Raw genomic sequence first — 16827 nt, 5'->3', positions numbered from 1 at the left:
CACCTTTTTTCCAAATCATTAACGTGCAACCTTGTGACATTACAAAGACATTTTGATTAATCAGTATTACTTAGAAGCAAAATTGGCATGCGTGTTTTCAACTTCAATAGGTGATTTGATATGATGAATATTTATTTCTTTTAATAATTTTAATGTAAACAACTCAGTTTGAATTCATTGGACCTTATGATTGGAAATGTGTGTATGAACTTAAGTATGTAACTTCTTCATTGTTTATGAAATATAACATGAAGTCATTTACTTGCTCTCTGAAAATTCAATTGTTGAACACAAAATTGCTCCATTATAAAAGAATTCTAGGAGACATCATCTTCAACTCAAATTCAAGATATACAAATTGAATAAATGATAGTAAAGATGATTCAATATTTTCAATTAAAAGGTGTTTTAGTATTTCAAAATCGTCTTCACCATTTTTGTTTCAATCCATATCTCCATTTCTAATTTTGAGGATCCAATAAGCAAATTCATTTATGTCAAATACAAATAGAATAAATAAAATATATGTTTCAAAATTTAATTTTATTAATGAACAAATAATTATAAATCATAACAAGATAAAATAAAAAAATAGTATAAAAAATTGATACTTTAAATATAAGTTATTTTTTTAAAATTTATTAAATGATCAATTAATTAGAAGCTATAAAAGAATAAAATAAAAAATAGTATATAAAATCAGTTTAAAAGTAAAATAAATGGATAAAAAGGTAAAATTAATTTTATGCACAAGTGGTAAATAATAAAATAAAATATAAACAAAATTAGTTTAAAAATAAAATAAATAGATAAAAAGGTAAAATAAATTTTATACATATGTGGTGGCTAGATAAATATAAATAAAAAATAAATTAAAAATTAAAATAAATAGACAAAAATGTAAAATAACTTCTATGCATGATAGTAAAATAAATATAAATAGAAAGAAAATGGAAGATGTCAAATGACTAAAATACTAAGATAACCAAATAAGATAAAATTAGAAATAAAAAATAGTATAAAAAATTATACCTTAAATATATGTTATTTTTTAATAATTTATTAAATAACCAAATAATTAGAAGTTATAAAAACATAATATTAAGAATGAAAAAGTAGTATAGAGATAGTAACATCTCACTTTTTAATGTTGTGTTACAGGTAAAAATTCAAAATTTTAAAACATAATACCTTTGAAGAAGTACACGTTGAATAAGTATTTATAATTAACCAAAAATAAATCATAATTTCAATTGATTTCAAAAGAAATTTTCTAATAAAATAATTTATTTAAAATAAATCCGTAAATTTCCCAAATTATTTCAATTTGCTCGTCGTATTATCACATCTGAATTATATGCACGATCATCTGCTCTTGTATAACGATCGATCATCACAAGTGAAAACCACAACCACAAACATAGGGGTGAGCTAATAGATGATCAATCATAATAAACATAATAATATAACTAAAAAAGGCTAAACATTCATCACAATAATAACACATCAACAACAAACAAACCACTTAAATACGGTCACTCATCATCATCACAACTCAGTGGTCTATTTCCCTTACACTACCACACCACCTAATCATCATAACCAATTCATTACGAGTCACATGACACCCTCTTCTTGCATCACACGACCAAAAGAGTCATTAGTGCCCGAACCTTCTTCTCGCATCACACGACCAAAAAGAGTTTTTTTCCCCACATCTCAGACCAAAAGAGTTATCCATACTCAGATCATATTGTCCAACAACCTTACTCACAAATTAATTATCCCATGATACATGGAACCCATGCCCTCTCCAAAAACCTCCACCCCGCACACAAAGACCCATCATTTAAAGCTAAACGCATATTATACAAGCACATTCAAGGACCAAAATAGTAGGTAATGACACTGCAACATTCGTGAATTATTCAAACATAGTACCAAAAACAAGAGAAAGAAACATAAATAAAAAAAAAACCCAGTTCATGAAATACAACCCAAGTTAACTCACATGCTAAGATGTACACGACCACCAACATTTAAATGAATTAAGCAGTGATAATACAAAACCGAAACAACAACCATTCATTACGTTAATTCCCCCCATATAGTCTCATATGATTTTTGTTTCCAAGATCACCAAGAAAGCTTCACAATGTCACAAATGGTCCTCCCCTTTCGATGCCATAGGTTCTATTTTCTCCTAAGAAACGTCTTTTCTCTTTCTTATCTTTCTAATTTTTGTTTTTTGATTTTAGGGTAACAAAATTAACACAAACCCCTTTTTACTCTTGTCATTTTTATTTTCTTCTATTTTATCTTTATCTGATTAGTTTTAATAAAATATTTCAGTTTATCTCTAAAACCACTAAGATTTCCTTTCTTATTCTCTCTTAACTACTTTATTTTTAAAATCCTTATTTTTTTTGGATATTATATAAATTAGTTTAAAAATAAAATAAATGGATAAAATGGTAAAATCAATTTTATGAACACGTGATAAAGAATAAAAAAAGAATATAGACAAATTAGTTTAAAAGTAAAATAATTGAATAAACAAGTAAAATAAAGGTTTAATGTCTCTGTAGGTCCCTATTTTGGTCATGAATTTCAAATAGGTCCTCTTTCTTTTCGGCGTATCAATTGAGTCCTTGTTTTTGTAAAATTTAATCAATTAGAGGTCTGCCGTTAAATTGGACAAACGACCGTGACAGTACTGGTTACGTGGCATGGTCAGTGCAGTTACTAAGCAGACGTGACATTTAAAAGAATTTTTGTATTAAATAAAGAAGAAGGAACAGAAGTATAATCAGTTTTGGGTAAGGGTATACTAGGAAAAAAGAAAAAATTAAAGGGCAAGACGTTTTAATTGAGGAATGCAACTGAGATTGGGGAAACAAATTGGGGGTTTTTATTATTAGGGTTCGCGTGAGGGAAGAAAAATCACGATCTTTGTTCGAGCTGAAGCGGCAAGGTTTGTCGGTGAAGAAGATGTAGTTGGAACCGGCAGAGTGCATGCAGGGGTTCCTGTCTCGGTAGATCAGGTGTGGGTCCTTTTGTTGTTGGAAGCAAGAAGCTGAAGCACGTGGTGAGTGGAGGTTAATCTCAAGGAAGGTCAGTGTTTGTGCTTTATTGTCTTTGTTTTTATTGATGAGAAACTACAATATTCGGTGGTGGTCCCCCATTGATGTATGGTTTGGTCTCTGTTGTTGATTGCATTTCGGTGGTCCCCCATGTATGTTTAAAGTTATTTGACTTTGTCTGAGTGCGTATGTTTAAAGTTATTTGGTCTCTGTTATTGTTTTAATATATATTTTTTTTGTCGTCATATGTTTTCATAATAGGTCTGTAGATATATTTAATGAATGACAATGATGCCAACTATGTATGGTTTTGGATGTATTACAATGTTTTGGATGTATTACAATGACCAAGAACTATTTTGTCAATATGATTTACAATATATTAGAATTTCCTTCTTTGACGTCTTATATATTACAATGACCAGGAACTGTATTTCCATTGTTGTATGACTAAAGCATAAGTACTATTTTTTAATAGTTTGGTGGGCACAGTTATCTTTAGAAATTTTTGCAGGTCTTATATCTGATATTGTATTTCCATTGCTGTATGACTAAAGCATAAGTACTGTATTTTCAAAAGGCGTTAAAACCTGCAACATTAAACCAAAACCTCAATTTATTATGTTTATCACTTTAGTAACACAACTTCATTCCTTCACATCGTCATATACATAAACAGTTCCATCCTAACAAACCGAAAAACCCTGCTAATTTCTTCCTAAGAAAACGATCAACACTACTACATTATGTATTTATAATCCATATTGAAATTACAATAATATTAAGTAAAAAAATAAAAATAACCAATCATATCAACACCTTCATCCATTTCTCCACAACCTTAACAGATTTAAGCAAATCACTCATAATCTTCGTTCCACCTCCCATTTCTCCTGTCTTTGACAAACACTAATGCTTTTCTTCCCACTTAACATTCGTATAGCTTTTCTCATTACCATCTGTCACATCCAGGAAATCGCGACGGGACGACGATCCGAAAAAAGAAAAATTTTGAAAAAGAGATTGGAGTCGCCACCATAGTTTATTCTGGAAAACTACGGAAAAACCATAAAATGATAAGGCATGGTCTATTAGAACCAGATTCTTGGTTCGGGAGTCGGTTACGTGTAGGGAAGGTATTAGCACCCTACAACGCCTGCCCTAAGGCAGTACCTTTAACTAAATGCACGAATATGGATGTGGTTTTCAAAATGTTTAACTTTCCCTTAAAATAAAACTCTAAAGAAACAAACAATATTTTTTTTAGTTTTTTGGGCCCGACAAAGATTGACCTTGCTCCTACGTATTCTCATTCAGAATGAAAAATCAGGGTTTCATAGTTCGTTTTGAAATTGTTTGAGAAATTTGCTTGAAGAAATTGATTTTGGATTTTTGGGGAAATGAACCTGACAAGGACTAGCCTTGCTCCTACGTATCTCCACTTTTGATGGAGAATCAAGGATCACGTAGTTCTGGTAAGGCGATATTGTTTGTAGTTTGAAAATAGATGTTTTTTAGTTTTTGAAGATTTTATATTTTTTTGGTATTTTTTATTTAGGAGAATGAAAAGGTTTTTAGCACAAGGACGATGCGTGCGATCACACATGTGCCTAAACCTTTAAAACATATTTTTGTAATTTTATTTAAAAGAGAGAAAAGGTTTTTAGCACAAGGACGATGCGTGCGATCACACATGTGCTTAAACCTTTGAAACGTATTTTTGACATTTTTTTGAAGAAAGAGAAAAGGTTTTTGGCACAAGGACGATGCGTGCGATCACACATGGGCCTAAACCTTTAAAACATATTTTTGGGATTTTGAAGAAAGAGAAAAGGTTTTTGGCACAAGGACGATGCGTGCGATCACACATGTGCCTAAACCTTTAAAACATATTTTTGGGATTTTGAAGAAAGAGAAAAGGTTTTTGGCACACGGACGATGCGTGCGATCACACATGTGCCTAAACCTTTAAAACATATTTTTGTAATTTTTAATTTTTTTATTTTGTATTTTTCTTTTTATCTTTAATTTTTATATTTTAGTTTTCTTTTTATTAAGAAGAGAGATGAGTTGAAATATCTATGACATAAAATTGTGAAAAAAAAAACATAGGATAAAATTGTGGTAGAAAATTGGATAAATTTATAAACTAAAAAAAATGATCAAAATGCATATAAATAGAATGAAAAGAAAGTGTGTACCTCGTTGAAGATTTGAAAGATGAAACAAAACTTTGCTTGTAATAAGTTGTAAGGAGAGATAGGTTGATGGCGAAGAAAATGAATTTATAGTAGAAATGTGGTATGGGATTTACTATGTATAGAGGGATTAGGAAATAGTAAAATGTGAGAGAAAAATGAAGTAGAGTTTTGGGATGGAATGAAGAGGTTTTGAGAGAGAAGAGATGAATATTATGTAATTTTTTTGTGTGTGTGAAGTGAAGAGAATGTAGGTATTTATAGAGTTAAGGATGAAGAAAGTTGATGAATAAAAATAATATAATAAGTTGGTGGAAAATTTAGATGAAATAAAATATAATAAAAAAAAGATGAATAGAAAAAGTTAATGTGGAAAATAAGTGAAAGAAATAATATAAAAAGTTTGTGGAAAAATTAGGTGAAATAAAATATAGTGAATAGTAAAAGTTAATGTGGAAAATAAGTGAAAGAAATAATATAAAAAGTTGGTGGAGAAATTAGGTGTGGAAATTAAGTGAAAGAAATAATATAAAAAGGTGGTGGAGAAATTAGGTATGGAAATTAAGTGAAAGAAATAATATAAAAAGTTGGTGGAGAAATTAGGTGTGGAAATTAAGTGAAAGAAATAATATAAAAAGTTGGTGGAGAAATTAGGTGTGGAAATTAAGTGGAAGAAATAATATAAAAAGTTGGTGGAGAAATTAGGTGAAATAAAATATAGTGAATAGTAAAAGTTAATGTGAAAAATAAGTGAAAGAAATAATATAAAAAGTGGGTGGAAAAATAAGGTGGAGAAAAATGGATAATAAAAAATGTTGATGGAGAAGATATAATTAAAAAATGTAATTGGAATAATCAGAAAAGTTGATATATAAAATTAATATGGAAATGATGTGGAAAAAGTAAATGAAAAAGGTAGATGATGTGGAATGAGATGTGGAGGGTGATGTGGATGGTGATGTGGAGAGTGGGGTGTAATAAGAGAAAAGAGGTGATGAGGAAGTAAAAAAGTAAGAGATTATTTTGGGCCATTGGATTAAGTGTTTAAAAGAAAATTTGGGGGTGCAAAAAGTAAAATAAATAGTATTTTTCATTTTGGTTTTTTTATGTTTTTTTTTATTTTTGTGATGAATTATATTTACCCGGACGAAATTGGGTATTGACACCGTCTTCACAATACCATTTGAAGAAATTGCAACCACCTTCATGTCCAGTCTGTGAAAAAAAAAAACAATTAAAACGACTTTCTACTCAAACAAAACACTACTTCTCCACGTTCTTACCTTGTACTTAGGGCAGCTCCAAAATTGCTTCCCTCTGTTCTTAGCAGTTCTAGCTGTTCTTACCACTGTTTTCTCTCCACACAGGCAAAGGGGTGATACACCATCAATCGTAGATACTCCACCACCACGAAAAATGACATCAGAGTTTTGATTCCGCCACCCATTGCATGTCGAAGATGAACAAGAATGCGACTTCTGCACTTCATTATCCATCACTTTGAATCGAAGAAAGAACGCGCACCCTCCCACTTCCAACTAGATAATCTTCACCCACGAACATTGGCGCTTCGAATCGAAGAAAGAATGAGATTTTTTCCCTCACGCGAACCTTAATAGTAAGAACCCCCAATTTGTTTCCCCAATCTCAGTTGTATTTCTCAATTAAAGGGGGACTGCCCTTAAAGTTTTTCAATTTTCCTAGTATGCCCTTACCCAAAAGTGATTATACCTCTGTGCATACGAATTATTTAATACAAAAATCGTTTTAAATGCCACGTGTGCTTAGTAGATGCACTGACCATGCCACGTAACCAATACTATTACGGTCGTTTGTCCAATTTAACGGCAAACCTCTAATTGATTAAATTTTACAAAAACAAGGACTCAATTGATACGCCGAAAAGAAAGATGACCTATTTGAAATTCATGACCAAAATAGAGACCTACGGAGACATTAAAACTAAAATAAATTATCAAACTATCTATAAATAAGCAAAAATTAAAAATTAAAATAAATAAATAAAGAATTTTACATACCTATGACAGCAAAATAAATATAAATAAAAAAGAATTAAATATATTAAATAGTTAAAAGACTAACTTTTAAGACACTTATCAACAGAATAAAATTAGTAATAAGATAAATTTGTTACTATATTATTTTCTTAGACCACAATAAACAATAGTCTTAGACCACGATAAACAATAGATTATAGATGACCAGATAATTATAAAACATAAAAATAAAATTAAACATGAGAAAAAAATAGTATAGAAAATTTGTACCCTAAATATATGTTATTGTTTGATAATTTACTAAATCACCAATTAATTAAAAGTTATAAAAGGATAAAATAAAAAATAAAAAATAGTATAGAAAAACGAGTTTAAAAATACAATAAATGGATAAAAAGGTAAAATAAGTTTTATGCACATCTAATAAAAAAAAATGAACAAATTAGTTTTAAAATAAAATAAATGGATAAAAGGGTAAAATAAATTTCATAACAAAATAAATATAAATAAAAAAAGTTAAAAATGTTAAATGACTAAAAGAAGTTAACTTTTGATATAATCCTAAAAAATAACGAATAATAAATAAATTTTATAGTATATTTGTAAATGTTATATTAAATATACTTTTTGTGAGTCACATAAAGAATATTTATATTTTGTAATATTGAATGACAATTATTAATGATTTATGTATTATATAACATGTGAATATAAGAATTTATTATCAGTTATAAATGTAATGTTTTAATATGCATATGTTTACTTTTTTATGTTATATTTAGTAATTTAAATGTTTAAATATAAATTATTTCATTATTTTATTCTTCTCATTCTTAATGCATGATGATTTATTTTAATGAATTATTTTTACTTAATATTTAAAATTTAATATTTTGTACCAAATTATAGTAATCATTATTATATATCATTAATTTTATTTTATTTCAATTAATTCATCTTTCTACTATTTTAATTTTATAGTTCTCAATTATTTTATTTTATTTTCATATAAAATACGATATATGAAAAATATTTTTCTCAATGTATAAGATTATCATTTAATTTATGGAATTTTGTATTTGAAATACAATGTTACAATAACTTGAATTTAATTTTTATCATTTTTTATAATCTAATGAATAAATATAATATCTTTTTCTCCATCTATATATATATATATATATATATATTATTTAAATTTATTATGTTATCAAAATTATACATCTTTAATAAAATTATATTCTAATAAAACATATAAATAAATAATATATAAAAAAGATTAATAAAATAAAAAAGTTTGAAATAAAATTGATATCTATTTTATATTTTTGTTATATTATATTTATTTTTTATCAACTTATAATTTTTAAATAATAATTATATTTTAAAAAATTAAATTACCATAATAAATATATTATAGTTTTAAAAAGTCTTGTGCATTCAATGGTACAAATACTTGTTTTTATAAATTACAATTTATATTATTAATTAAAAAACTAAATGATTAATTATGCATTTAAATGTATTTAGTTACCATAAATTTCAGTCCTACAAAATTTATGTTTTTAATATATATTACTTATTATAAATTTACTAAGAACTTATATAGTAAAACATTAAAACTAAAACGAATCAGGAAAAAAATAAGGGTGATTGATTTGTGAGTGGATTGATAAAAGACTGTGACTCCAATGAAAAAGAAAAATAAAATTGGGTGGAGGCAAAAACAAAACAAAAGATCTTAAAATCCCGCTTCCTTGAGCCTCCGTTTTGAAACCCTCACCCCAACCCGCTCTCTCCCTTTCCCGCCTCTCTCACTCCTATCTCCCTCCTTAAAATCCCTAATCCTCATTTCTCCATTGCAATCTCTCTCTCACCCTCTCTCTCTCTTTCTATCTGGCTCTCTCTCTCTGTGTCTTTGATTTCTCTGTAACTTCGGTTCTCTCTTCTCGCTATCTTGGCCATGAACCGCAGAAGCAGACCTAGCATCTCGCAGTCCTTTCACAAGTATCTCAAACCCGGTGCCCTTGCTCGCATACGCGATTCTCGCATCAGCGCCAGATCTCACCGCCTCAACACCATCCTCCGCCACCAGATCTCCCTTCATCGTCCTCCCTCGCCTTCGCCGCTTCCTGCCGCCGATCAGACACAGGCGGCTGTCGCTGACTTCCCTTTTTTCGTTGCCAGGATCTACGGCCCGCGCTATCCTCAGCGGAAGAAACTCATGGCCGCCAAGTCCGTCCTCTTTCTCCCTGTCTCTCCCACTGCAGATTCGCCCGATCTCGTAATTGATGCCTTAGCCGCCGATCTTCTCGTCGCGAATTGAGTTAAATTTTATGCGATTCTCATATTGTAGGATGTAGAGTGGTTTTGATGTGCAGATGTAGCACTGTTGTTTAATTATGTGCAAAAACAAAAAACCCTTACTCAGATAGCCTGAAATTAATAAAGCGAAATCAATTTTCCTAGTGCGTGTCTGTTTCTTCAGTTTATTTATGTTTCTGCTTGCGTTAATAATTTTCCTCTTGTGATGATTTTGTTTGAATGCACATTATAATATAGAAATATTTAGCTTCAATTTCACTATGTAGATCCTTCTTTAGGATGTGATAGTTTGAGTAGAACTTAAAAGATGGAAATAGTTAACTCCAATTTCACTATATAGAAGCTCTTTTAGGATGCGGTGGTAATGGACTCGTTGGCTTGGTTTTGACATTAATATATGCCTGTTTGATGAGTTGGTTTGTGATTTAGGGTTTATCGAGAGTGTTTCATTTATTGATTCGTTCCTCTGTTCTGTACCGCGGTGAATTAAAGGTAACTCTATTATTCTGTTTCAACTAGTAAATGGTGTGTTTATTGTTCTGTTTCAAAGGCATTATTATGGTGGTAAATTAATGTGATTTTATTAGTTCACTTGTTTTTCTGTATTGTTTATGCTTGAAATGCTGTCAAGCAAGATGTGCATGTTTTTATTGTCTCCACTTTGGAGGTCATATTAATCTGCTTTTGACTTTGTTAAATCCTTTTAATTTACCTGGCATACATTTTTTTTAGGTAGTTAAATATAGATTAAGACATATCTGTCCCTCAACGGTTTGAGATTTGAGATGTCCTTGGTGTTGGCCTTTTTGCCAATTTGTCTAGTTAAATTTTATGGCAACTTAACTGTTAAACTTCCCTGTCAGCAGAATGACACACAGCATCCACATTCTTTATGTGCAGGAGTAACTAGAACTACCATATGTACTAGTTTGTTTTACTCGTCAAATGAACAAGCTCAATTAACTTTGCATTCTGGTAGTTTTAGTTAGGAATAGATGGGGCAAGGAAAGGGGCAATTGCTAATAGCCAGAATGAGCGCCTCAGGACAGTTGTAGTTTGAAACAGATGAGTACTTCATGCATAATTTAGCCAATCTAAAGTTCATATTTGTAACTTGTTAAACTGACTTCTGAATGCCTCTGATATTTGTCTGCAGCATAGCATCATAGAGATGCATGGATCTCCATCCCTGCATCACATGTGTTTCAGCTTTCACGACCTGTTAGTATATTCTTAATTGCTAGGTTGAAGTGATAGTACTGATGAAGAGAGAGATGACTTATTTGGGATAAGTTGTGTAGACTATATATGGTAAGCATGCATTAACGCCTCTTTTTTTTTTTTTTTTTCTATTCCATATTTATTAATGCCTTGACGTTTTTTTCTTCTTCAATTAATAATCTTTGACAAGTTTAAGTTCCATTCACCCAGAACAAAATTTTAAAATTTGATTGTTTTCCTTTCATTTATATCTTTGTTTAACAACTGTCGTAACATTAATGTGATTATTGTAATGTGATATTAAAGAAGTATAGTAATTCAAATTCATCAATGTCCTGTGTATGTGTTATTATAGTCAAGAGATAAGTTTTGTTTTTATAGAAGTTTTTTTCCCACCCTTAACTAATTATAAATAATTATAAATAATTAATGTTGTGTTTTTAAAGTCAATTGATTCATAATTTTGAAAATTTATAATATGTATTTAGTGTTGACAATACATATTATTTTATATTAAAGATGTTTATTAATTTTTGTTTTTCCTATAAATTTGTCTAGATAATATTGTTAAAGTTATATTTAAAGTGTTTTTAATTTCGACTCAGATTGTTTATAAGCAAAAATGAACTATTTCATTCTCTTGTGAAATGAGGATTTATTTTTGAAGCTTTTTTCTATTTTCATTTCAAGAGATACTTTGATGTTAGATTATTGAAGTTCCGAGTTCTGTTTCTTTGACCTATTAGAACAATTTTAAATTTAAATATGTTAAAAAACAAGTTTTTTTTATGTTTTTCTTATCTTTCTAAAATTTATAATTATTTTTAAATTTTTATAAATGGAGTAAGCTTTAGTTTTAGTTTATCTATTTCTTCTATTTATTTTATCAGTTCTTTGAAATTGTTATATTCAGTCTTGAACTTTAATATTAATACCTATAATATTTATTATCAAAAAAACTTGATGTTTTTGGAATATTGAATTTAAATTACAAATACAGGTGGATATCACATAAGATAGTCACTTCCTATTGTTAAATACATATATGTCGCACATAAGGGATAACCGAAACGCCAAATTTTTATTTTAAAAGCAATTATTTTTATAGGATTACAATTAGATTGTATTAATTTTATAGGATGAAAATACATTTAAAGTTTTAACTTTACTAACAACAGTATAAAATAGAGGTTTATAAGAAGTTGATACGCGTGGTTCGACATTCTATTCTCTTAATCAATATTTGGGGTTTGATCTTCAAGTACGAAATTATAGCTAAAAGTAATATTTTATTTTAGAATGAGATGGTTAAAAAACAAGAACCAATAAAATGGAGGTAGTATTCTATTTGGTACGTGTGTTTTTAACCATGGATGAGTGAAATTATCTTCCAATTGTCAATGTAATTATATTAAGTATGTCATACAATACCAACTACTTCCTTACTTAAGTCCAAAAGAATTGCGTTAGTTAATTTTTGAATTGCGCCAAGAAAAGTGTTATATACTTAAGACTGATTGACGATATATTTTTTAGCAATTAACCTAAAAGTTTTACTAAAGTCTAACGCATAAATAAATGGTTTAGGGTAAAATACTATATTTGTTACCTGTTTTATTTGCACAAGCCTGGTCATGCTTGCAAAGCCTTGTCATACTTGCAAAGCCTTACAACATAACAGAGGAAAAAAAAATATAAATTGTGAAATTCAATCCACACTAATCTAAATTAATTTATTTTAGGTTTATTTAAATAGATTTATTCTAAATTTAGATATATATTTTTGGATTTTAAATATAATTTACTAATGTTGTCAAAATGAGTCATTTGATCAAATTCGACTCGGTCCACCATATGTTTGCCACTTAATAAGCTAACCTAACTTGATTCATTTATCAGCAAGTCAAAAAAATTTGAACCCCTGACCTACCACAGGTTGATGGGTTAAATGGATTGACTTACTGACTCACTTAATTACAAGTTTTTTTTTTAAATAAAAAAAATTACAATTTTGTAATTTATATTTAAATAATTTCACTATAAAATGATGTTAAACTCTAAAAGACAATTCAAAATGAAAAAGTTAACATACAATTTAAATGTAATCCAAAAGTAAACCTAAAAAACGAATAAATAAATTTATAATATTGATTATTTTTGTGTCATTGATCTATTTATAAGATTAGAGTCTTGAATGGATAAATTATAATATTTTGCTTTCTTGAAACATCTTTTTCTTTATTCACATTTATAATACAATAAAAAAAATGTTAACTAATAACATTGAAAAACAAAATAATAAATAATTAAATTAAACTAGGTGGGTTGGTGAGTTAACTTGACTCACCACTGGTTCAACCCGGATGAGCTGGGTTCTAAGTGAGTCGAGTTGATAATTGGCCCGTGTAAAAAAGATTAATTTTTTTCAAACCTAACCTGGGCCGAACTTGTGGTGGGTCGAGTTGGCCCGTGGGTTCTAACCTATTTGAGAACACTAAAATTTACTTAATTGGATTTGAATGATTTATTTTTTGGATTTTGAAAATCCAAATTCAAGGTGTATTTAAGTTGTAATAAGCCACTTGCAGTAGTACAAAAACAGCGTATAACGTCATGTGTTCAATGTCCAACCATTGAATAACCAACGTTAAAAATGACTGGTGACAGTTTTATAAATAAATGCAATTATTAAACGTCGTTTATAATTGTAATTTGACGTAAAATGATATAAAACATCGAATGCCACAACCTTCGATGTCAAAAGGTTAGTGAATTCAATAAAAATTTGAGCAGGAGATTGAAAATTTATTCACTTTATCTTAGCGTGCGAGATGTTTTTCTATTCTCAAACTTTTCTCGAATGAAGTTTGACGACCATTACATGTAATCTTTCTTTCATTTGATACAAATGCATGTTAATTAACTACTTTATGTATGATTTTCGTTTGTTTTGACTGTTTATTTTCGTGTTCTTGTCCTTCATAGGCGCATTATGCTATCTCACTGGTGACTACACTTTATTCCGACAAACCCACCTTTTGAAGGTTAGTTTTCGTTTTCCTTTTGAAGAACTTACACGTTCATAGTTCTTGCTTTATAAAATACCAAAAACTAAAATGTGTTGTTTTTCTGCTTTCCAGGTCTCGTAGAGTTGTAAAAAAGGATCAAAATTAATTAAAAAAAACAAAAAAATAATTAATGTCGTATATTGACAAAATTTGACGTTAAGTTAACGTTGTATATTGACAAAATTCGACGTTAATTTAACGTCGAATTTTTTAAATTAAACGTCAATTTAACGTCTCCTGATATGACATCGTTCGCGAGTTCGTTGTTAAAAACCCAAAATATTCAACGTTGTACGCGATTTTTGTACTAGTGTTAAAAATTAAAGTTCCGTAGAATTAGGCAAAATTGAAGCTTGAGCCCAAAATAAAGGTTTACTCAAATCGAGTAAGGGGGAGTTAAGTATGCTAAAGTCGAAGATTCAACCAAGTTGGCTTGGGTTAACAATTGAGCTAAGTTGCCGAGAGTTAAATGTCGAGACAAGTTAGTATAAATGGAAACGTCAAGCCAGTTGGCCTAAGAAAAAAAAATCATGTCGGGTCTACCTAAGTTGAAGAATTAAGAAGAGTTAGCCTCATAAGGTCAAAATAAGTTAGTCCAAAAGAATTTAGACAAGTTAGCCTGGATCCAAAAATTGAGTTGACTCAACCCAAGTCAAATGTTAGGTCAAGTTGGCCCTGCTTGAAGGTTCAGTCGGATCAACCTCAATCCAAGATCAAGTTAAGTCTGCTAGATTGAAAGTCAACTTGAATAAACCTGGATTGATGAATTGAGATGAGATAGCCCATAAAAAATAATCTAAACAATTCAGCTCGAGGTCGAAGGTCGAATTGAGTCAATCTGGATTGTAGGTAAAGCTTTGTCAACCTAGGTCGAAGGTTGAAGGTATGTCGACTCGATGCAAAGGTCAAATCAAGTTCACCCAGACTGAATAATTAAGACGAGTCAACCCCAACTAAAGAATTGAGTTGACTTGACCCAAGCCAAATGTCGAGCCAAGCGAGCCACGATCAAATGTTGAGTTAAGTTGGTCCAAACCAAAAGTTGAGCTTAGTTGGTTTGGGTTGAAGTTCGAATTGATATAGTCTAGCCCAAATAATTGAGAAGAGTTGACCCTGTATAAAGGTAGTGATGAGTCGACCAAAGCAAAATAATCGAGGCAAGTTGTTAGCCTAATCGAGTCGATGCACTCCAGACTAAAGGTTAAGCTGAGTCGATCTCAACTGGAGTCTGACTCGTGTTGACTCGACAAAATGTTAAGCCATGTTAACTCAAACTAAAGGTCAAGAGTTAGAGGTGTGTCATCTTGGTCCAAAGGTTAGAACAAGATGTCCTATGTCGGAATTGAAGCCAAATCAACACAAACAAAAGTCAAGTGAAGTCGATCTAGGTCCAAATTGATTAAGTCAACTTTAATTCAATCCAAAATAACACAAGTTTGCATAGATCCAAATTAAGCCAAGTTGACTCGGTTCATGTCTAATATACCTTATTTCAATGTATTTAATATAATGATGAGGTGAATTCAATTATATTTAATTTAATTTAAATTGGTTTAAAGTAAATTTAAATTATAAATCCAATTAAAACGAGAGAAAGGGGTGAAAAATTATAGACCCAGAAGTACTTAGAAAATACTTAATTATGCTGCTAGAGTGGGAAGTGGATACATAAAATACCAAAAATTCATTCATTGAACCATTCGCACCCGGTGAAGTCTTGTATTAGTGCTAAATTGTCTATAGTTGACTAAACAACATACTTTTAAACAAGAGGTTTAATACCTATTTTGGTCCCTAGTTTTGTAGGGTTTGTTCAAAGTTGTCCTCCTTTTTTTTTCAGAAGTTCACTAACATCCTATCTTTTGCAAAAGCGGTTCACGTTAGTCCTTTTTGCTTACAGCGTTAAAAATGTTAACGGCAGAGTTGCCCAGCTGGCAAAAAGTTGATGACTTGTTCACTTATTATTGATGTGGCATTGACACGTAATTTGAGGTGTACATTTTGAGAATAAAAATAAATGACGTGGAAATATTCAATGTCTGGTACCGGTGCAGCTCGATACGGTGAACCCGTAAACGGTGAAGTTCGCCTTCGCGCTCAACCTTGAATCCATGGTCAATATCGAAGGCGTTGTTTTGATTCCCGCCGTTCCCAGTCGCTCCCATCAAAGGCGTTACAGAGCAGGTTTTTGTAGTTATTAGGGTTTGTAAAATTTGTAAGTTAGGTTGGTTCCTCTCCTATTCAATGCTCTCTGTAGTGGTAGGTGTGCAAACCATGTGAAGAACATAGTAAAAAAAGAAGAAGAAGAAAAAAACGACAATATTCAATTATCCCGTCCTCTTTCTTTTCTTGTTTTACGGAGTAAGAATATGAAAAAATCTAATATTTAGACACCAAACTAATAAGGTATAAAGACTTACAGAGAAAAACACAAGCCTATTGTCATTATTATTCAACATTTTTTTTGTAAGAAAAGTAAAACAATAACAGTGTGTATTTTCAATCACCTCATCACAATTGAAATCGTCACTACAAATAATGCTTCTTTATCTGCCAACCCAAGTATGCTAAAGCAGCCCCCACATCAAATAGCTTTCGCACATAACTAATTTTCTCTGTAAGCACACGGTCCTACCATTTTTCTTAGTTTTCAAAAGTATCCATTACCTTATGGCCTAACATCCTTGGTTTATCTTGTAATCAAACTAAACTCATTCTCCATGGCTTAAGCTATGGTTCTTTCCATGCATTCCATCTATCAAATTACATTCAGCCACTCCATGTTAATTTCTAAACTTTTCCTATCTAGAAACATCATTAACCAAGTCTCCTACCATACACCCACTTTCAAGAATTTATTCATTTTCTTGTTGTAATACCCATACTTTTTACTGCTGGAACAAACAACTACAAA

The 16827-nt window shown here is 30.1% G+C and overlaps 1 protein-coding gene across 1 annotated transcript; it reads left to right on the top strand.

Annotated features, from left to right (window-relative positions):
* Positions 1-9040: 9040 nt before the first annotated feature.
* Positions 9041-9767, top strand: LOC108333546 (uncharacterized). Its single transcript, XM_017569011.2, has one exon. It carries the CDS (start codon positions 9263-9265, stop codon positions 9623-9625), a length of 363 nt encoding a protein of 120 aa, XP_017424500.1. The 5' UTR covers positions 9041-9262; the 3' UTR covers positions 9626-9767.
* The last annotated feature ends 7060 nt before the right edge of the window (positions 9768-16827 follow it).

This window comes from Vigna angularis, chromosome 11 (genome assembly GCF_016808095.1).
Source record: "Vigna angularis cultivar LongXiaoDou No.4 chromosome 11, ASM1680809v1, whole genome shotgun sequence".
NCBI classification, from domain to species: domain Eukaryota; kingdom Viridiplantae; phylum Streptophyta; class Magnoliopsida; order Fabales; family Fabaceae; genus Vigna; species Vigna angularis.
The sequence above is the reverse complement of the archived record's forward strand: the minus strand, read 5'-3'. Positions and strand labels throughout refer to the sequence as shown.

Coding starts and splice junctions, on each gene's coding strand:
- LOC108333546 (XM_017569011.2), top strand. CDS start 9,263: ATGAACCGCAGAAGCAGACCTAGCATCTCGCAGTCCTTTCACAAGTAT.